Here is a 23,229-nt window from a genome sequence, read left to right on the forward strand (position 1 = left end):
TGGGTTGTGTCCCGGAGGTATGTCCTAGTTCTTAAGGCCAGAGGCTTGAGGAAAAAGTCAATGTATTGGTTGAGTGGTTCTAGCATAGAACCACACCCGGACACTATTGGGCGTCCAGGAGGATTGTTGAGGCCTTTGTGCACCTTAGGTAGGGTGTAGATCGTTGCTAACCGTGGGTGACTGAGATTCAGAAAATTGAATTCTTGTTGCGATAGAAAACCATCATCCAAGCCTTTTTGTGTGGTTTGCAATATCAGTAAGGCTAAGTCTTTTGAAGGGTCACTCTGAATGGGTTTGTAACTGACACCATCATTAAGTTGTCTGTAGATTTCATTTTTGTAAGCGATGGTGTCCTGGATCACAATAGCCCCGCCCTTGTCGGCGGGCTTGATAACTATATCAGCATTCTCTTTTAGACTTTTAAGTGCCAATTTTTGGTTTGCACTCAAATTGAATCTGATATATTTCGGTGTGCTAACTATGTCCTCCACTTCTTTGATGACCAATTCTTCAAATGCAAGAATTTTGTTGCTGATTGCATAGGCTGGGGGAAAAAAGGTTGATGGCTCCCTCAGTCCAGTCACAGATGATCTTAATGGCGCAGTAGCATGTCTGAAGAAATACCTTAGACGAATCTTTCTGAAAAAGTTGTAGAGTTCTGTTTTGAGTTGAAATCTATTCGGAAGGGTAGTGGGAACGTAAGAGAGACCTTTGCTCAACACCTTTTGCTCTTCCTCCGATAGTTGATATTTAGAGATGTTCACTATAGGATTAGTAGTTGCTTGTGATGGTCCACTTGTCACCACCGATAGGTGTTTCTCCTTGTTGATATTTCCCCGTGGTTCTCGGGGCGGAAGGTGACTTGTTTCTGGGCGCGGCCCCGGCCTGCGTTCTGGTTCCCCGTGTTGGGTTGTTGTCCGCGTTGTTGTCCTCCGGACCAATTGCCCCGGCCTCGGGGGGGGTCTCCATTGCATCTGACCTCTGCCTAAAAAATGATGAGGTGGCGGTGGGTATGGTGGGTAATTAAACTCCGAGTATGGATAGTTGTATGAGGGGCCTGGTGTTGGAGGTTCAGATTCACTTCCAGAACTATAAGAAGAGTCGGAGAACGTGGTGTATGCTCTCCTGCCTCTATATACACCTCTGCCTCGATTGGCGAACCGGCCTTGGTTGTCTTGTTTGTAGTAATCCGGTTGGAGATATGGATAGACACTTTTTTTGTCGAAAGATCTCAGATCCTTGGCCAATTTTTCTAATTTCTTAGTTTGGGTGGTGACATCAAACTCTTTTAGTGTGGCATCCAGCGACTCCAAAGCCGTTTTAGCATTTGTCAATGTGCTGTCCCCAAGTATCTCAGCTCTTAGGGCCGCGATCTCTTTGGTGAGAGTCTGTACTTGTTCAGCAGCGGTCTCAACCCCCAACACCATCCAGTGTCGGGAGCAATTATTAGCGACGTAGCTAAATCCCTCCTTGAACTTAGGTACGTCGACGAAAATAGCTGGCTCTATTTTAATTTGGAGACCTACAGGAATGATGTTTTCTTGCAAGTATTTTGTAAACAAGTAACCATGAAGCCGTGTGCGAATAAGCTTTTTTTCAAGTCTCTCCAGTCTGGTAATTTTGTCATTCAACGTGACATCCACTTGTAAGTTGGTATTGGACAGGAATTGGTTATTCTGGTCTTGCAGGAGTGTGTTGATGTAGTCTTCCGTATACGAAAGTAATTCACTCTCTACCATGGTCTCAAGAAAGGAATTCTAATGGTACTGATTTTAGAGAACCAGAAAAACCTCGCAGGTGTGCACCTGCTCAGATCATTCAACTAAGAAGGGGGGTTATACCCAATGAAATCCACAAGGGACCTGGGTGCTATACGGTGTATAAAAGAAGGGTCCCTGTAGAAGTATATAAATTTGCTTATTTATTACAAAAATTCAAAGTGGTAAAAATACAAAATCACTGTCAATTGATCACAATGAATAAACCATATAATTTGGTACATAGAGTGCCCCAGAAAAAGAAAAGGGAGTGGGATAGCGTGATGCTGTGAATGAGAAGGACAGTGAGGAAGTAAAGTTGGTGACAACTTATTTTTATCGAAATTAATTCAAAATACAATACATTTTCAAGGCTTCAGATCCCTGAGCCGAAATAGGGGATCATAACATCTCCCCAATGCTTTAAATAATTTCTGTTGACACAGAGGTATTCAAAATAATGCGGGTGTGTCAACTGAAGGAAGATAATGAGGTAGCCGTCGACGTTTCGACCCCACGCTACAATGGTAGGCGTATTAAAAGCCTTACATCGGGGTCTTCATCAGGACAGGGTAAACAACAAGGGTGCACTACAGTATCTAAAAGTAAAGACAATATGAAGTATGAATTGGGGGCAAACATTCAATGTAAATTTACCGTAGTGAGCGGTAAACATAATACTAATACTATTACCATGGCTATTTAGAAGCAAAAATGCAAACAATATGCCTTATTGTGAATATTACTTCTTTAGGCCGAGAACTTTATCACAACTCAAGTGCAAATTATAACAATTACTAACAACTCATACACAACCTATAATTGGTGTCTCACTTCAATGTATTTAAGTCGACAAACAAACACAGGATTCCTGACTCAGCCAGGGGGAAACCAAACTGTCCAATAAAATACTTTTGAATTCCATAGAGTAAAAGCGGTTAGACTTTAGGTGGGAGGAGAGGGTTGGTTTGACTCAGGATGACATAGTGGTGTCAGTTAAGTACATATTCTGGCATGGCTAGAATTGAGAATAACACAAGGGAAAGCTATATTGTATTTAAAATGATCCACGTAGCGGAATGGCCATACATTTCTACATGGTAAAGTAATTGACTACATTGTAACAAAGAACACGTACCTGCTCAGAGCGAGCAAGGGACAGGACTGTATCCAGATCAGCCCCGTGTGTCCATGAGGTGATATCTGTGGACAGGGGGAGGACTTATCAGTATGTGAACCATGACTTCAAAGTATAAATTACCACATCGTGTGTGGGTTAGAGCTTACCTATATGCCCGTGAGGGCTAACTCCAAACGTAGTCTTGTCTAATCAAATGGGCCGTCGCTCAAGATCGCTTTAATCTTGCCGATTCTGTGTTTGGCGGGAAATTATGTAGCCATTGGAATGTCTCTGTGGGCAGGGGGAGTGTTGTTAGATTCATCGCTATTTTAAAATTGGAGAATACAACCTCGTGTGTGTGCTCAGGCTTACCTATACAGGCCGTGCGGGCGAACAATATCCAAATCCCCGTCTTGTAACGTTTCTAAACAAGGTGGGCCGAGCGGCGGTGCGTCGCTGTGGATCGCATCAGTCTTGCCGCATCTGTGAGTGAGAGGTACTGATTGAAAACCAACCAACTCGGGGACAAAGGAGCATGTGGTAGCGTCTATGGGAAGGGAGTCTTACCTTCTCTGTGATTAACACGGAGCTCGGAGTGGACATCATCCCAGCTTACCGACTGCGAGCAAGTGGGCGTGTAATGTTTGAAGAGTGAATGAAAACAGAGGAGGGACGATAAATCCGGATCGTTGCTAGTGGCAACCAAATGCTCACGGGGCTTTTCCGGGTTGTTTAGTAAAATAAACGACCGCAATACCGCGGTGAAAGGCGAGCCACTTATCCAAGTATGCCCATAATGTCATACGTGCACTGACAGCCACGATATTAGCAGAGAAGAGTCACTGTGTTATATAATAATAACGTGCAAATCCAATATGTTTTACAAAACCACATATAAATAGATGCACCTCTCAAACATGAGGGTGAAGATCTATACATACATATGACACAGAATGATTTATAAAAATTGTCTAAATTCTGAAATGGAGATGTCTTTCCTTAGTGGGAGGTCAACAGATGTTGTCATTTTTACAAATAAAAAGTGCCACAATTCTGTACTTTCAAAATTGGAGACATTCAGACAGTGTAATTATCCTATGCTCAGGACCTCTCTCACAGGAGGGTCAAAAGCAATTCATTATCAGTACAATATAATGTTACAAATCAAATGCATTTTAGACAGAGGCAGCTTCCACTGAGTTGGCACCAAGGTCAGAGCCTGTGGAGCCATAGAGGTCAGACAGAATTAGGGTCAGAGCCAACTGAATTGCCAGATCAGAAAGGTCGGGGCTACCTTTGTGACCTGTAAGGTGCTCTCTCAGTGAAAAGAAGGGAGTCCTAAAAAAGTCCAACATGATCTGCCAAAAGACCTCAACTTGAGATGGATGTTATGTTATGTTAGTATGGATTTGTAGAGCGCACATTCACCCCAGGGTTTCTTGGCGCTGTGTGCCACTGGGGAACCCATCCTGGCTTTCCCTGTGAGATGGTCCCTATTGGGCATCACCAAGGAGAAGCCAGGCATCCCCGGCAGCGAGGGGGCCATTGTGGAGATTAAGCAAGCTATTGCCCAGAGTTGCAGCGAGGGACCCATGGTTAGAGAGGCGAGATTTATCGAGCCCGCTGACATTGGTTCCGTAGTACCCTGCCGCGTCGGGAATTGAACCCTGGTCCCGGGCCGACCTCTTCTTCTGGGTCTGCCGTCTCTAACCGGTGAGCCACACTTCTCCACATATTTGGCAGATGAAGCCTAACATTCCAGTAAAAGCTCCTTGAGAATTGGAATAGGCAGGAAGAAGTGAAAGAAGCACAGGAGTGGGACCATTTCATGAATAATGAATTAGAGGACTTCTATTTTCGGAAAGGTTTCTGGTGTTTTCTTGTGGGAGGACCCCTCCTTGTCAGGAGACTCACCACAGGGAGGCAAGAGTGATTGTTGGGAGCCTCCTTAACAGCCTGACCGGCAAAGCAAGGTCTGGGCACAAAAGACTGTTATGTATTGAAACTTCCCAACTACACATTAGTCAATGCTTCATCTGAACACTGAGAAGGCCTGTCACCGCACCCTTGAAAAGAAATGGAGCCAGTAGTCTAACCACTACAGCACTGCCATTCTCTCTGCAAACTGGGTATTAATATTATTAAGCCTGCAGACTCGCTGGGCATGATAAGAGAAGGAAGACCTACCAGCACACCGGAGGAGCAGGATACAGTCTGCCAGGAAGACGTAACCTTATATACAGAAGGAAAGGCAAGACCCAGCTGTTTAGAAAGAAATGAAAGGGCAATTCAACGGACAGAGTCACCAGGAGTCCAGCAGTTAGCCCAGCCCAGTTGCCCAACACAAGCAAGAACAACAGCTGGGTTAAAAGCTGCTCTTTCATCTTCAACATTGAGGATAGTGATCCACTTATGTCGCCCCGACACTTCCCTTGACGCCAAGGTGCCAGTAGCTATCTTCTCTTAGGATGTTTCTGGACTTTGAGAACGTAGGTTTTCATCTCCCAGCTTAAGAATTCAGTAGCACTCTGAATCCTGAACAGTTTGAACCAGCTTCCTAGTGGATACAGTTCCATAGATATTGTCAGTTACTGTTGTAGTCACTTTAAGCGTTTGACCTTTGACCTTTGTTCACCGCTGCCACTGTGACTCCTGGTGGGTGGCCCGGCTCCTGTGGATACTCCTCCATCGGAACAAAACCTCATCTGGGACACACAGTTGGAATTGGCCTAACGGTTTGACAATTGTCCCAACTAAGCCCAGTGGGACTCGGCACTCCACTATATTGGACTGCAGCCTCCCGCAGGTTTTCTGGGTACGAGAACTCAGCAAGTGCCAAGGATCCCAATGAATAAACATGCAGTTATCTGATGGCAGGCGTTTTGGTAGCCTTTTGTTAAGGATGTAGGCAACACAATTTCTAGGGCTTTATTGTATTTATGTATGCATGTAAGGGTATTGATACAGAACAGACATTTATTTGAAGCATCGGAGTAGTAAAAAAGGGCGAGAGCCCAGGGCTAGGTTTTAAAGTCATTCAGAGAGAGGAAATATTTGAGGAGTCTTTTTTGTGGGTGATGATAGTATTGTCTAAAGTGGTGGGTCTTACAGCTTCTTTTTGAATTGCTGGAAAGTTGGGGACGTTATGATGTCCGGTGTTATGCTGAACGATATCCTGGGCACAAAGACGCAGAAAGCCTGTCTGTGTTTTTTCATTCTTAAACCTACACCACGTCCTAGAGTAAGCTCTGGGTTGAACCTTGACCCTGCTACTCAGAGACTCAAATGCTAAAATAGAGTACCTGGTCATTCTGTGTCAGCGCTGATGTATTGCGGCTGCAGGACACCACCGGTAAAAGAGAGTAACCCTAACAGATACTGACCAGTAACCTCAAACTGCCCAGAATGGTACAAGACTAGTCTGTACTGAGAGGCCCTGAAACACAATCTGTGGAAGGCCAACAGATTTTTTGAAGTATTCATGAAATATTGTATTTGATCCAGGAAAGAATAATAAAATTCACTTACAAAAAAATCCAGCAGAGAATGAATGATTACAGTACTTTTTACTACCACTGAGTTTGCCTACTTGAAACCTAAAATTGTCTGACAGGCTGGCAAACCCTAGAAATGAACCACATGGCTACGGTTTTGACAAAAGAAACCTAAAAATGTTTAAAGAAAATACAGTACATATACATTTAATAAATACAGTCTTATAATGACCACCAAACACAATCTTGTGGTGAATATTTCTAGAGTAGAGGACCACTGAGGTTCATTCTCCAATTAAGCTCAGATAATAATGATCTCACTGTAGGCACCCGAGGGATAAACATTCAGTCTCACCTGATGCAATAATAGGACACGCAACAAGCACCGCCTAATTATGCCTCCTTGTATATCTTGTCCTTCTTCAAAAAATATTACTAGACTGTCATCAGATCTTTTTACATGAAGATGAGATAGACATTAACCATCTACTAGTCTATTTATTTATTTGATGCACAGACTGACCCCCCAGTACCCTTTGCAAACGCACTATCACTTTAACTTCTAAGTCCTGCTGTTGGAAGGAAAATCAGGAGCTAAGTAAAGGCATCAAAGTGTCTCTGCAGTGTCATGTGTCCCCAATGTTATCATATCTCAGCAAAACAGACAGCTGGAGTGTCTACAGAGAGTCTCATGGGTCCTCTTGTCTCCAGCAGCAGGGAGGGAGACCTAGTGATGGGATAGGTAGCTAGGGAAAATGCATACGTAACCCCCTACAGAACAAAGAGACAAGCAGCCTTAATTAAATCGCCTTTGGCATCATGCCAGGTGATCAGAAGCGTCAAGAGAATAGGCGTTGGCAGATGCTACAGAAACATTTGGGCACATCGCAGCCACGGTTCCCAAGACACAATGCACCGCATCAACATTTGGCCAAGCCTTTTCCACATAAAGCTGCCTTAAGGGGAAAATGGTACAGGCATGATAATGTCCACTAGAAAAATCATATCCCACAATGTTGTACAGCTTATTTGCTAAAGATTCACCATGAATACAACATAAGCAGAGGTGTATCCATTCTAGTAATGTATGAGCTATGCATGACCAAGCCAAAAAGTCCAAAAGACGTAATTCCCCCTTTCTACACAACCTCTATGAGTAGCGAAACCTACCATGTCTGCCACAATTACGTCCTCCTTCAACCTGCTAGATCTGGGTCCAAAGAAGCAGCTTGTGGCACAAAAGTCAACAGACCAGCTCCCCCGTCATTGGGTGTGATGGACGCTTGCAAAAAAAAAAAAAAGACGTAGCGACAGGGACAACCACAGGATGCCTATTTATAAACTAAAGAGTTTGTATATGTTTACAGTGCCAAAAGACCTGGCATCAGAAATATTTAAAACAATGGTGAAACATGTAAAGGTAGTGAACAGCGGCGCCTGCTGCAATGTCAAAAACCTGCAGGACCTATTTGAGCCATTAATAGATACAAAGCAATATTTGAACCTTCTATGGAATGGCTCAGCCCATCATAAGGCTTAGAGGTGAGTATTAACAATGTTAGTGGTCAGTAGGAAATGCTCTATTCGACTAAACAACTGGTATTTGCCTGCATTCGAAGATCGTGTGAAGGACATAGAGCAAGTAGGGGTAGTCAGGCTGTTTATCTACCAGTGCTCAGCACATTAAGGTGTTTGGGTGCCAATAGCCCAATTGCCAGCAATCTGTTGAGGTATACCCCAACTATATCACATCACAATAAATATAGCATCCATTACATTACAGGGTTAGTTGAAGTGAAGGTAAGAAATAGTAATTATATACTTATACTGTGATAGAGCGGCTAAGTACAGGTAAGTTGAGGTGAAGGTAAGAAATAGTAATTATATACTTATACTGTGATAGAGCGGCTAGGTCGAGGTAGCGGCAATAATATTGCTGTAGGTCGATGTTACTGATCTCAATATTACGTCGTACAACCACTGTCTAGCATTGGCTGTTCTCTACTCTTTCCCTCACTATCTTCCCTCGCCTAAGGACTGGGCTATAACTGCAAGAAGGTCAATTAATAGCTGTTAACGCTCTCTGCAGAGGGTGTTAACAACAATTAAAACCCTGAGACCTTTATTTATTTAGTTTATTGATAGCGTGGCACAAAGACTTGAAACAGACGAGGAAAGCAGGCACGCGCCTGTTGCGTGGTTTAGATTAGGTGGACAGGTGACAATAAACGTAGTGCCTAAATGCTGCATGCCTCTAACTCAGCACATCAAAAAAAGGCAAAACAAAATGGATCCGTTTCTGGGACCTTGAAAAAGAGCCTGCAGTATTTGGAACTGCTTGGGTGGCAAGCCTCTTTCGGATCGATATCTGGATTAACATCCAAGGTACTGAATATTTATGAGGAATAAGTGGATCTGTCATCTCCTACCCAACACGCTGTATAACTGAGTCTATAATGGACAAATTAGGTGGGGATAAAAAAAAAAACAGCTAAACTTACGAGCCAAGTTAAAAAAACAAATTATATACAACACAAAAGGAGCGGCACAACCAATTCCTTATTGAAGCCTTTTAATCAGAGCTTCACCCCACCAACGCGTTTCAGCCTCACAGGGCTTTGTTCACGGTGAGGCTGAAACGCGTTGGTGGGGTGAAGCTCTGATTAAAAGGCTTCAATAAGGAATTGGTTGTGCCGCTCCTTTTGTGTTATAAACTTTAATTTGGGTCAGGATCCGACCCCTGAGCCGAGCACACGCTGGTGAGCGCACTCGCTATCTGCAGGATCACTTTGTAGCAAATATATATATATATATATATATATATATATATATGTGCAAACTCCCAAGAACGCCACTTCCGATCCTAGCACGACCCAGGACCAGCGAGGCAAGCAGGAGACTGACCACAAATCAGGATTCACAGGTCTTTTATTGCAGGAAGGTTGGTAGGCAAGAGGGCAAGACGCGTTTCGGGCTTACAAAGCCCTTGTTCACATGCAATGACCCAATGTTTTCATTTTGTTTTTATAATGCAGTGAAGCCCGCCTCTCCGCCAATTTTCAAACAGGTCAAGTGAGCATAAAGGTAGAGAAAAGACTCTACAATATCGATGACCACATATAATGAATGTACTGAATAAGTTATAATTACAATGCAAAAACAACTTATAATAATAAATAGACATTCCTAATTACAAAACATATGTGTTTGTAAAGTTTTTCATGGTTATTTTGGGATAAATCCCTGTGCAAACATTATACTATGTGCAAATTGGCGACCTGTAAACAGCGGAGGAGCGGGTAAAAGTGAAAGTGCAAATAACAAATTTCATTGAATCACAGTCTGCAATTCATGGAGTGATTTATATTCTGTGCAACAATGCAGTCAGAGGGAGAGAAAGAAAGTGCTAAAAGTGCAAGATGATATTGACCTGTGTATACAATGCATAAATGCTGATTGTGCCATTGAAGGAGAACATTCATCTTCCTGTATGTCACATTAAAAGCATATATTAAAACATTTAATACCAGTATAAATATATCATCATATAAAAAGGTTACATAAAAAACACCCTGTGTAAAATAAGTGCTAAAAAGATCTCACATCTAAAATTATTAAATATATCAGTACAAAAGTGAATAACTATGTACAAAAAAGAAGCAGAACTTGATGAAATTTGCATTGGAGTGGCTAACAAGGAACTTGACCAGCCACTTACATCAATGTATACGAACACAATGCTTTGTAGGTAAAATACCTATAAATAGGACAACTCCCCAGATTACAGGGAACCTGACATATCTGGGGAGCAAATGGGATGCTGTTTAGGATGGCAAATTTTCTTGTCTGGGCATTTGATGTTAAAGCGAGTTTTTTAGAGAAAGTGACGTAGGTCCTCAGTATTATTTAGCCCATTGGGCCATTTGCTGTCATATTCGAAGATCAAACTCGATTCCAGCCGCCTTAGTTTGAGCTCACGATTGCCTCCTCTTCTGAGCCTGGGGACAGAAGCCACCACATAGTATGAGAGGCAATTGATGTCTTTATTATGGGTGCTCTCAAAGTGGCGAGCCACTGGGTATGCCTGATCACTGTGTAAAATGGCTCTAATATGCTGCAAGATCCTGACGTGCACTTGCTGTTTAGTACTGCCTATATAATTAAGGCCACAAGTGCACGTCAGGACGTATACAGCATATTCGGTTTTACAGGTATGGCTACCTTTAATTGGGATTTCAACAGTGGAAAAAGGAGTTCTGTAATGAGTTTTATTAACTCCAAACTTGCATGCTCTGCAAGTTGTACATTTGCGGAACCCTGCTGATACTAACCAATTAGGTTTTTGTTGCAATTCTGGGCTGCTTTGGTCCAGAACTGCACCCGTGCTCTGTGCCCGCCTGAAAGTGACCAAAGGTTTGTCTGGTAACATGCATCCTAAAACAGTATCCGTTTGAACAGTAGACCAATGCTTGTTAATTATCTGCCTAATTTTAGTCTCCTGACTACTATAGTCTGTGATGAACCTAGGACAGTCTACATTGTTTATTTCGGTCCCATCAGTGACCGCATTGTTCTTATTGACAGTATCAGAAAATAGACTGGCTCTAGAGAGACTTTCAGCTTTGGCCAATGCTTGGTTGAACACACGGTCTAAGTATCCATGGGCCTTCATTCATTTCAGGTCTACATCCTTCTGGGAGTCATGTGGAAAAGGACAGCTAAATTGTAGAAACAAATCGCAAGTGTTCATTCATATAGGGAATGAGAAGCCCCAGAGCAGTGGTTGATACCCGTGGTTCGAGGACCCCTGAGAGTCTGCGACACCTATTCAGGGGGTCCGTGGCTGGTCATAAAATTCATTAATATTATCTGATTACTAAAGTATATTTAGAATGGTTTAAAACGTTCTGTGTTTGTGAAGAACATTGAAACCGAAAGCTAAAAGTTGAATTGGTATCATAAGCTTGATTTGTGGGAGCAGAGCAAGAACAGCAAACAAAATGTAATATGAACTATTGGTAGCATCCACTGACACAGCAATGGTATCTGCCGACAAAAAGAGAGCATGCCTTGGGACGAAAAAAAGGACAAAGTGATATGCTAGAGTTTTGCATATTGCTTCGTATTTCAGAAATAAAATTAGATTGTAAAAATTTCTAACTTTCCGACTACAAATAAAGTTTCGGTGTTCATGTTTTTTTGTGTTATTAAATATCCTTAATATGGGTATCTGTTTCATTTATAGATGGTTTTGTATAGTGGTTCCAGGTACAAATCATAGAAATTGAAACCGAAAGCGAAACCGAATTACTTTGAAGGGGATGCTCAGCTTCCAGCAGCATTCACTGGGGGTTCATGGAGGTCAAAGGTTAAGAACTGTTGCCCTAGGTCATGAATGGCTGAAGCAAACCTCTGGTAAAATCGGATTATAAATATAGAGATGGCTATGGCAAAAATGCCCCAGGGTTCTTTGATATTGCTCCATGAACCAAACTGACTCCCTTCCCTTCAGTGCAAACGATGTGATGTAACTTACCAAAAGATTTGGGAATGATTGTCAAAGAGAGTCGCTTACCACCTACTAGTCAAAGAGAGACGCTTACCACCTATTTGTCAAAGAGAGACGCTTACCACCTACACATCACTATGGAAGTCACCATTACATAACCAGAGTTTTATCAGAGAGCCGAAAGGCAACTTCTTCAAGCGATGGATGAGAGGAGGATAGATTCAAAATGACGGCCGATGTTTGCCAAGGACATTAATGGACAGTTGAAAAGAAATAAAACCAATTTCAAAAGCCAATCCAGTGACAAATGAAACATCTAGCAATGAGGGGCAGGCCAGATCTGGTAGCTCGGTGGAATATCGCATCCACTGACCTGTGTGTGACCTCTTGGTCAAAGGTTCAAATCATGGCCAGGCCAGTCATCCTTTCCTAAAGAGGTCAATACAACGAGTAACACTCAGTTGAATAACAAACATCTGTTATTCGGTGCCACAACATGCTATGAGTTGAGCAGTAGCCTGACAAATACACAAGTTTTGATTTATAGTATCATACAACTCTCAGTGAAAGAATCCACATGCTCCCAACATCCGGTTTGATATGGTAACTGGATCATGACTGGGGGTGTAAGACCTGGGCAAGATCTGTGCTAACCAAGTATGGTCAGTCATTTAAGCCGCAATCTTCTGTACAGAAGATGCATTCACCACAGTGAAATTAATTGTGCATGAACTGTTTAAAGGAAGAACTTAGTACCAACCAGAATCAAACATTTACAAGACAGCATCAGATACTTGTTAACGAAGGGGGAGAGGTCCATGCTTACTGGAAGAAGGCAGTTACATTAATTGAGGAGGTAAGGGTCTTGTACCATTTAAGCGAATCTGGTAATCTTTTTAGGGGTCTCAGCAAGAGATGCTTTATCATAATATTCTGATTGGCAGGTTACACACAGTTCGGCTACCTGGTCCTTCGCTGGTTTGGTTTAGATATTTTCTCTGAGGTCTGACCCCGGTGGTTGCTGTCCACATGTTTCAGTCAGTTCAACACCCTACATCTTGGGGTGTCACACAGGACTCAGCACATTCTCCCATTTTATTCTACAGAGATCTGTAACTTAGCCCCTGGGTGAGGTCATGCAGACATTCAGTTTCAAGGCACTATATTATGTTATGCTATGTTTTTTTAGCTAATAGTGCATACGAATCACCCCCCGAAGAGTATCTAAGCACAGCATTGAACTAGGGCAAGGAAGGCAACACTATTTTAGGAACAGCTGTCTTAAGAAGGTTTCTGAATTTGTGGTGATCTGTGCATTTCCATCATTGCCAGGACAACCAGATGCTGCTTAAATCTGATCACCATTGGTCTGGCTGTGTGTGAATGCTGAGAGATGGCCTTGCAGCAATCCAGGGTTAGGTGACTTACAACTATTTGAGACTGAAGAGCGGTAAGACCGAAGATAAGATCAAATATCTGATTGTCAGAGAGAACAAGACTGCCTGGTCCAGCAGGTTCTGGTTCAACATCTTGCACAAGTACCCATCCCCAATTGCAGGGCGAAAAAACAGTAATATTTTTGCCTGTGATATATCTTTTTGACACACAGCTTCATAAAATGTGGTTTTCATGTTGCTACTTGTGCTGAAAAAGAACCTCCTTTTTGTTCATATTTAGAGGCATTGGTCCAACAGAGCAACCTGAAAAGACTATAGAGAGAGATTATTCTTGAATAGGAGGCAAGAAAACTTTGCATTTTTTGTTGTTGTGGAGGGAGAAACTTCGCCAAAAAGTGCTGGTATTCAGCAATTATTCAAACTTCAGTCCTCAAAATGAAACTGAACTACCTCTGCCTATGATGACAACAGGCATATGGCATTCCTTCCATGATTTATCTTTCAATCTGCTGATTTTAAGAGCTTCACAACCATGCATGAACACACCACTATCCTGTGAGGATGCTGCTCATTGTGTACCTTGGATGCAGATATTTCTACAACTCCTATACATTCTTCACAAACCATTTTCTTCTCATTTTGGGGTGGTGGGGGGGGGGGCAATGTTATTGATTTTACAATTGTGGTATCAGATGAACAAGTTATTAACAGCGGATCCAGGATTACATGAAAAGTCATAATAATGTGTTTCCCCATGGCTGCAGCAAATTAAGATACTGTGCATATTCCGTCAGGTGACTTTTTTCTTCTGTTTTGCCCATATTTCTCCAGTGAGTGGAATCAACTTCCATCCCCACAAAACCATACTTTGATCAAAACTGTTTTGTGTTACAAAAATTGCCTTCAGTGCTCCCTTACTAAGCAATTTCTTAATCAGCAGTGTCTTTGGCACCTCTATACTGCTATCATCACAACTCACTGAACTCTATTTTTTTCTCACTTCCATACCTTGTTCGTTTGATCATTCACATGTGTTCTCATAGGTAAATGTAAGTGGGAGCTATTGAAAACCTACTAGTCCACACAAAGATGTGTTGGAGCTATATAATACAAGCTTATGTAAAGTCAACACGTACTTTCAGAACTGCCACCGTAACGCCTTATAGTATTTTAATCATTTATCTACATATCTACTCTCATAAATTCCAGGTGAGCACAATATGCCAGAAAATTTAGGAACAAAAAGGGTTTAATCAGTCACATGATTTAGAATAAAAATTATGTAGGTTCATTCTACTTCGTAAATATTAGACAAACTAATGGGGAATACGGAGACAAGAGTTATGATCCAGAAACTGGTCATACCGTATGTTAGATTAGAACTCTTCTCTTCTCCTCTTTTTCTGTTTCATGACTCTGGCCAGGAAAAACAGAATTGCATTTCGGTTGCAAGAGGTCTTGTTCTTCCTGGGTTCAGGTGCTAGGGTGCACTTCTCATTTCCACAAATCTTTGCACAACTAACAGCGCCACCTCCATCTGTCGAAGTGCACTCTCAAAATCCAACAAACTCTTCCTATGAATCTCTATTTGTTTAATTTCAGCTCACAAGGCGTGAGCTGCGTCTCTATATTAGCATCTTATTCTGTATTGCTGCTCTTCATGTGGGTAGTACCTGGATGCAACAACCCTTCCCTTGGCCAAGAGTGGAGCTGGCAATGGAGCCCAACCTAATGGTTGACATCTTGGGCCCCATTTTACAAAGGCCTCCTCAGGAAGCTTGGACTTCTTAATGCAGATGCTACATACAAATGCAATATAGCAGAATAAGCAGTAACTTCTCACCTATCCCTGGGCAATATTCCTGTGAGGAGGCTGGCCTCAGAAACCCGGCTTGGAAGGTTAGTTGCGAGGTGTTGTGAGCCATTTATCCAGCTGGTTTCCAGGTCTGTTTAACATGTCTTATTAGGAGTACTTGTAAAGTGCAAACCTAGCACCAAAGGCTTCTGAGCCCTGTACATTGCAACCAGATACAAATACAATATACAAGGATAGAGGGGTGTGCAGGTACATGCACGACAAGCACTCAGGACAATACACACATCCAAATACAGAGTAAATAACAGTATCACAATGAAGGGTAATGGGAGGTGATGGGATTTAGTTTTGAGAGTAAGATTTTAAAGAGGTCGGTCTTAAGAGCATACCTGCATTACAAGAAGGAAGCGGCAAGTCTAAAGTACAAAAGGGAGGTTGTTGTAGAGTCAATCTTGCAAACGCAAAAATCTGAAGACTACATATAAAAGAGCCAGGAACCTATAGGTCAGGGGTCTCCAAACCAGTCCTGGAGAGCCGGATCCATGCCAGATTTTTGGGATATCTCCATGAAGATACATGTAGTTATTTTAAAAATCTGGCATGGATCCGGCCCTCCAGGACCGGTTTGGAGACCCCTGCTATAGGTCTTCATTCCATCTACATGCATCATAGAGTTTGTTAGCGACGGATGGAGTCAGTGCAGTCAACTCTACGCACTCTCAGCCTCTCTCGCTCACAAGGAGAATTACTTGCTGGTCGGAAAGACCATCACGCTCAGCCCCTACAACAAGCTTCGGTCTGAAGCAATTCAGCAAATAGCTGGGCCCTAGGAACAGAGTGAGAATAAACCTTTAGCAGTACTGCTTTGTTGCTTAAAGGGCGTAATACCTACCTAGATACTTGCAGGTCAGATTTGACTCTAGCACACTCTATGTCAGAAGTATCTGCAAGGTGACAATATTAGTGCGTTACAAACCACTGCAAAAATATATAAATAATCATTGCTTTTGTTATGTGGTTGCATTACCCGCTCACATAAATGGTGGACAAACAGCCCTCTCCCACCCTTACTCACAATAAATGAGGGCAGGGCCCTTGACTTAGAATGTGGTACGAACCCTGGAATCATGATGGTACAACTCCACATATGAATGGTTAAGGAACACAACGCAAGCACTGGCAGTGCCAAACAGGAAAATGATGGAAAGGGTCCTAAATATGCGCTTCACATATAGTATACACAGTCTGGTCCTCGAACATCTGGCAGACAAGATGGCTACAATGTCCACAAACTATGCAAAAGTTATTAAGAAAAAATAATGAACACAAGGGACTTATGAAGTGAATTTGTCTGCTCTGTCACAGTAATGGTGTTTTCGGGACTACATCCAGCTCGTAACAATCATTAACAGACTGTTGGCATATGAGCTGCCACCCAAATCACGATACTTTTAAGAAACAAGGGGGACCCAGAGGGTAGCCAAGAACCATGGGTATAACTATGTTATGGAAACAAAGGTTCCTAGCTCATTCAGAATCATCACAATACACTATAGATCACAATGGAATACTATACGTTATAGTCTCCTTGCCCAGCCGGACAAGGAATTTATTTCCAAAAACAATGTCAGATATACATTATATTACTACAAAGGTAGTGTGACACAAGCCTGTGCTGTACCAAAAGGAGAAAGAAAAAATAGAACAGAGTGAAAGGGGTGTTTTCAGGCAAGAGAAAGGAGCAAAACAGGGCACTGTAAGCAAGTTAGAGAGTAGTGACAGTGTCGCCTGGAGTAGAACATACACAATCTCATTTACAATATAGCAAATGTATGCCCACTCATGGGTGTCGACGTTTCGATCCCTATTGCTCAATTAAATAACTGGGATCATCATCAGGACTTAGAATTAGATTTGCCTGAATGTAAAAAAGCCTGTTAGGAGAAACAAAGGAATGAATGAATGAATGAATGAATGAAAATTATTTGTAAAGCGCGCGACGGCCAAACGGCTTCCTGGCGCTGGGAGCTCTAGAGAACCAGACAGACAAGGCCAGGAGGGTTTAGCAGGGGTAGGCCTGGGCAAACAGGAAAGTTTTTAGCGCTTTACGAAAGTGGGAAAAGATAGGGATCGAACGCATAGAAAGAGGAAGGGAGTTCCAGAACCGGGGGGCAAGAACAGAAAAACGGGTACCACCGGTGCGAGATTTGCGAAAGCGGGGAACAGTGAGGAGGGCAGAAGATGAAGAACGGAGAGTGCGGGCAGGGGTGTGAAAAGAAACCAGAGAATTGATGAAAGCCGGTCCAGAGTGATCAAGGGCCCGATAAACAAGGCACCCTAATTTGAACAGGGATCTCTGCAAGATGGGCAACCAGTGAAGGGATTTAAGGACGGGAGTGATGTGATGGGTTTTGGGCAAGTGAAAGATGAGACGGGCGGCCTGATTCTGGATAGCTTGTAAGCGGCGGGTTTCATAAGCTGGAATGCCGGCGAACAAGCTATTGCCGTAATCAAGGCGGGAGGTGATGAGGGCAGAAATAATAATTTTAAGGGAGTCAAGAGAAAAGAAACGAGAGATTTTCCGGATCATCCGGAGGGAAAGAAAACAGGAGGACACCACGGCACTGACCTGGCCGTGCATGGACAGGTCCTGTCTAACCTTGATGCCCAAGGTTTTGACGGAAGGAACAGGGGTGGGGGAAGGGCCAAGAATGGGAGGCCAGAAAGCAGAGGACCAGGGGTTGGATGAGCCGCCAATCAGAACAAGCTCAGTCTTATCGGGATTGAGCTTGAGGTGGTTGGCGCTCATCCACCCAGAGATGAAAACCATGGTGGAATGAAAAAAAGATAAAGCGTAAGAAGATGAGGAGAGATCAAAGACGAGCTGGAGGTCGTCAGCGTAGTTATACACAGAGACCCCCAGCTCAAGAAGGGAAGAAATAAGAGGGTGAATGTAGAGATTGAAGAGAAGGGGAGAAAGAGAGGAACCTTGGGGGACCCCACAGGGCACCGGGAGGGGGGAAGCAGAAAAGCCAGGAAGGTGAACAGCTTGGGAACGGCCTGTCAGAAAGGAAGTGATCCAGGAGAAGACAGTGCCTCGTATGCCCGCTGCGCTGACACGGTCCAGAAGAATGTTATGGTCGACCGTGTCAAACGCAGCGGACAAGTCGAGGAGGATCAAAGCTTGGGGAGAGTTGACGTCGGCCTTGGCTTTAAGCTCGTCAAGGACGGCTAACACCACGGTTTCGGTCGAATGACCTGAACGGAAACCGGCCTGGTGAGAGGCCAAAAGCTGGTTCCGTTCAATATAAGCAGAAAGACAGGAAGTAACATAAGATTCGAGAATTTTAGCAAGATAGGGAAGAAGAGAGATAGGTCTGAAGTTAGAGGGAAGAGAAGAGTCAAGACCAGGTTTTTTAAGAATGGGAGAAACAATAGCAGATTTAAATGAAGAAGGGACCAACCCAGTGGAAAGAGAAGCATTAAGAAGAGAGAGGGGGGTGTCAGGGCAGGAAGAAAAAAGGGTTTTAAGAATACGGGCAGGGGCACAGTCAGTGGGGGAGCCAGACTTGATTTTTGTGAGCAGAGCTAGAAAAGCGTCCAAGGAAAGGGGAGGGAAAGAAGAGAAAGAAGATTTGGGCGCAGAGGGGACAGAGTGAGGAGGAGTAAAAGGAGTGACCAGGATGTTAGATTTAATATTAACAATCTTCTCAATGAAGAAGTTGTTAAGGGAGGAGCAAAGGACCTGGGAGGGAGTGAAGTGAGGGCAAGTACGATCAGAGGTGGCCAAGTTCTTAACCAAAGAAAAGATTTCCTTGGATTTATTAGCCGAGAGCGCCACTTGTTCGGAGAAGTATTTGGTCTTAGTGGTCAGGATGGCTTTCTTGTACTCCCTAAGAAGTAATTTGTATTTGGCCTTGAGGTCAGGGCAGTAGCCACGACGCCAAAGGCGCTCTGAGCGTCTAAGCTCCAATTTGAGAGTCTTGAGCTCCGGGCTAAACCAACGGTGAGCCTCATGAGGGCGAATGGACTTGACTAACTTAAGGGGGGCTACCAAATCACATGCGGAGGAAAGCCAATTACCAACTGCAACGGCCTGAGAGTCAAGGGTAGTGTCAGTGAGGTCAGGGGGAGAGGAAGCAAGGGAGAGAGAAAGGGAGGCCAAATCAACATGATTCCAACTACGGGCAAAGACATTCTTGGGACGAGGGGGCTTGTGAGGAGGGCCAATAGTGATAGAAAAGGAAATGAGAGAATGGTCGGACCATGTACATGGGAGGATGCTGGGAGAGGAAACTATGTCCTGAGATGACCACACTTGGTCCAGGATGTGTCCAAGATTGTGGGTAGGGACCAGAACATGGGAGTTCAGGTTGAGGCAGAGGAGAGTGGGATGTTAAAGAATACATTTAAAGAATGGGAATTTAAAGAATACAACTGAAGGGCAGTCTTCGTATGTCTGTCATCTTTGTAACAAAGCCGAAATCGCAGTGTGTGATTTGTGCAAGGTGATCGTGCTGGTTTACAAGACATAAAGCACTTATTCAACAACATTCGGGACTCCCAATGCCCCCCTGGTGGAACACTTTGCCAATATGAAACACACGGCAGATGACTTGAAATGGACTATCCTGAAATCCGTCAAACTACCACAGAGAGGAGGTAATTTGCAGCAACTCTTGAACCGTGAAGAACTGAAATCCATCATACAATTCAACACCATTCATACAGGTCTTAATCGTAGTGAGGACTGGACTACGCTTCTCTGAATGGACTGAGTCACTAAAGAAATAATACCCTTGTCCAAGAAAGAGAGGTTGTCCTGAACATTCTGGAGCGACATTCCCTCAAATGGACACTACTCCAAATGTATCATGCCAAAAAGACAAAAACGTTTGCAAAAAAAGACAGAGATGCTGGAGTTGGCATTATGGAGCTAGGCTAACTTTAATGTTAATTGTATCACTAGTCACCATTCACTTGCGCAAGCATGTCTTCACCTTTGCACTGTCCAAAAACCATTCCCCCCCCCCCCCCCCCCCCCCCCGTCTTTGATCACTGCCTTAACGGCACATGAGCTTGGAGTTAGGATAGCCTGTTGTAATCCATTTATCCACTCCAAGATGGCGGCCATTACCGCTCAAGCCATCACTGAGGTCATCCACAATCACATTACCTTTCCAAGATGGCGCTCGGAGTTACAACCACGTGACCCGAATGCCAGCCTACAAACAATTCTCCCAAACTCCCCTCAGGGAACCGGCATCGAGACCGAGTATCCTTTGCACGCGCGAGTCCTATTTCGATTTGGTAAGTAGCACAAATTTGAACCCTTGCCCAGGTATGACTCCGAGACGAGTCGCGTACTGAACCGCTTTTATTTTTCTTTATCTAATTTCAGCGCCCCATCCCCCATCGAGAGTGTTACGAGTGGCCGGCCATTGAGCCCTACTCAGACAACTTTGTATTCTGCTTGCTCATTCAGCATTTAAGGTAGGATCCATACTGCCTTGGTTATACCTCCTTAGACCTGGCCCACTTGATTAAGTCACTTACAGCATTTAATTTTAATTTCCTTTTAGCGCGCGAAACCAGGCGAAAATGAAAAAAACAAACTTTTAAACCTCCTTATTCCTATTGGATTCTAGCAAGGATCGCATCGCGTAGCAACCCTCGGGTATGAACTTAAATACTCCTCGTACCTCCCGTCCCTTCACGCCATTGGGCTCGAAATTCACTTTATTTATTATTTTTTATTTTTTGCTTTATTGTGCCCACAGTTCGGCTACACGCCGCAAACGAGATTCCAGAGAATATCTCCAGCGCGTCCAGCGCAATTCAGACGGTCGATGAACCTCCCACTTGGAGGTCTTATTCTTAGATTTCTTCCATACCCCAAACCTCACAAACAGAGGTAGGTCCGATAGCCATTATCTTAACCCTACAGCCAAACCCTCCCTCTCACGCATTGAGAATCAGGTCCCCATGCAATTATAGAAGCACAGTGCTCGGCTCGCCCACCAAATCACCGAGCCCCGAGCATTACCTATCAACACGCCCTGCATGAGCCATTTCAGTCACTGTTATCGCACAGTCCATATCCTTGAATACCACGCATGTCACTGCGATTTCGAATGTTGTTGAATAAGTGCTTTATGTCTTGTAAACCAGCACGATCACCTTGCACAAATCACACACTGCGATTTCGGCTTTGTTACAAAGATGACAGACATACGAAGATTGCCCTTCAGTTGTATTCTTTAAATTCCCATATTTTCTTTGTTTCTCCTAACAGGCTTTTTTACATTCAGGCAAATCTAATTCTAAGTCCTGATGATGATCCCAGTTATTTAATTGAGCAATAGGGATCGAAACGTCGACACCCATGAGTGGGCATACATTTGCTATATTGTAAATGAGATTGTGTATGTTCTACTCCAGGCGACACTGTCACTACTCTCTAACTTGCTTACAGTGCCCTGTTTGCTCCTTTCTCTTGCCTGAAACCACCCCTTTCACTCTGTTCTATTTTTTCTTTCTCCTTTTGGTACGGCACAGGCTTGTGTCACACTACCTTTGTAGTAATATAATGTATATCTGACATTGTTTTTGGAAATAAATTCCTTGTCCGGCTGGGCAAGGAGACTATAACGTATTGTATTCCATTGTGATCTATATTGTATTGTGATGATTCTGAATGAGCTAGGAACCTTTGTTTCCATAACCCAAATCACGATGGCATACATAGTGGCACGGTACTATTTAGTGTGACAGATTCTGATTGGTTCCTTACCGACAAATGGCATCAAACTGGATATTCAAAGACACGAATTCTGATTGGGTGAGAATGTCTTCAAAATGTGAGCTGGTAAATGACCCCTCGACGCATCTCAACGTGTCTCTTACAATGTTTCATACATAGATATGTACATGCGTGCTAGCACAATGAACTAGTACTAGAAACACTAATGATGATACATTAGTATTTAAACAGTCACATGCATCATTGATTCAAAATGTGTCCTAAGAATACATTAATTGCAGATTATAAGCAAATTAAAGAGAGAATAAGAGCTCAAATTCCATGAATAATGGAAATCTTCATTGTAGAGAACTAAAATACACAGAACTTGCAGTATAAGGAACCATTTTCATTCATAAATTCAGGGTTTTGTTGAAATGTGCTGGAGAACCTAATCACAAAACCTATAAAGTGTATCTCCCGCCACCAGACTAGACTATGCCCAGACCTCAGGCCTGTCTCTGCTCTTCCTCTCTGTTTATGTTTGTCTAGGGCCATTCTCTCAAAGAACTTGAATGTCTGCCCAGGTTTTACCTCATAGTTTTCAGCGATAAAAGGAAACTGCTTGGGCTGCAGGAACTGCGTCTTTGGGATGTCCAAGCCATCCTCGCCGTAAAGGAACTGAACCACGCTTCCGTCACTGTCGCGTACTGTAAGGTCGTACTGTACCACCAACCCTTCCAAGTGTTTGATAATGCACCTGAGGGAGAACCACACAGTTAAAGGATATTTTTGTCAGTTTAGGATAAAACATCATAACTATTGCATCTCATATCAACAGATTAATGAGAGTATGTTACAGACATAAATCACACAGTCTGGTTCATTGCCCACATAGGCAGTGAGAATTCCATGGATACTCAAGGGGAAGGTGAACAGCCTGGAAAGTGTCACAACAAAAAATGGATTGTGTTGCTGCCCTTACTAATACAGATGTGCATCAAATACAGTACATTATATAGACCTCATTGTCAGAAAATGCACATTTCAAGTCACTATTCACTTCTATAAGCTGTGTGCTGCCTTTAATCAAGTATCAAAGGTCACATTTGAGTTGCATATGCTTTATTGCTGCATTTCAATCTGCTCGTCATACAGTGTGATTCCATGCAGCCATCCTCAGTGGGCACCCCTGCTCACCAGCTTTTCAGCTGGGACATGCTGCACTAATCTAACAACGCAACACAAGTTTGTTTCTTCTGCCCAAAGAGACAGCCAATCCCAGCAACAAATACAAGGTCATGGTGAGCATAATTTGTGACTATGAAATGCACGGGGAACCAGGTGATTCCTCCCTCCGCACACTTCCATACGTTCTGCAGGCACCTGGTACT

General features: G+C 43.3%; 1 protein-coding gene across 1 annotated transcript in view; it reads right to left on the reverse strand.

Annotated features, from left to right (window-relative positions):
• Window positions 1-23,229, reverse strand: part of POLR1A (RNA polymerase I subunit A) — a 565,818-nt gene that overhangs the window by 219,115 nt on the left and 323,474 nt on the right. Inside the window, exon 22 of the mRNA XM_086964251.1 lies at window positions 22,430-22,595. Coding sequence (XP_086820377.1) covers window positions 22,430-22,595 — 166 coding nt within the window. The remainder of the gene's footprint in view (window positions 1-22,429; window positions 22,596-23,229) is intronic.

Source organism: Lissotriton vulgaris, chromosome 3_2, assembly GCF_964263255.1.
Source record: "Lissotriton vulgaris chromosome 3_2, aLisVul1.2, whole genome shotgun sequence".
Lineage (NCBI taxonomy): Eukaryota > Metazoa > Chordata > Amphibia > Caudata > Salamandridae > Lissotriton > Lissotriton vulgaris.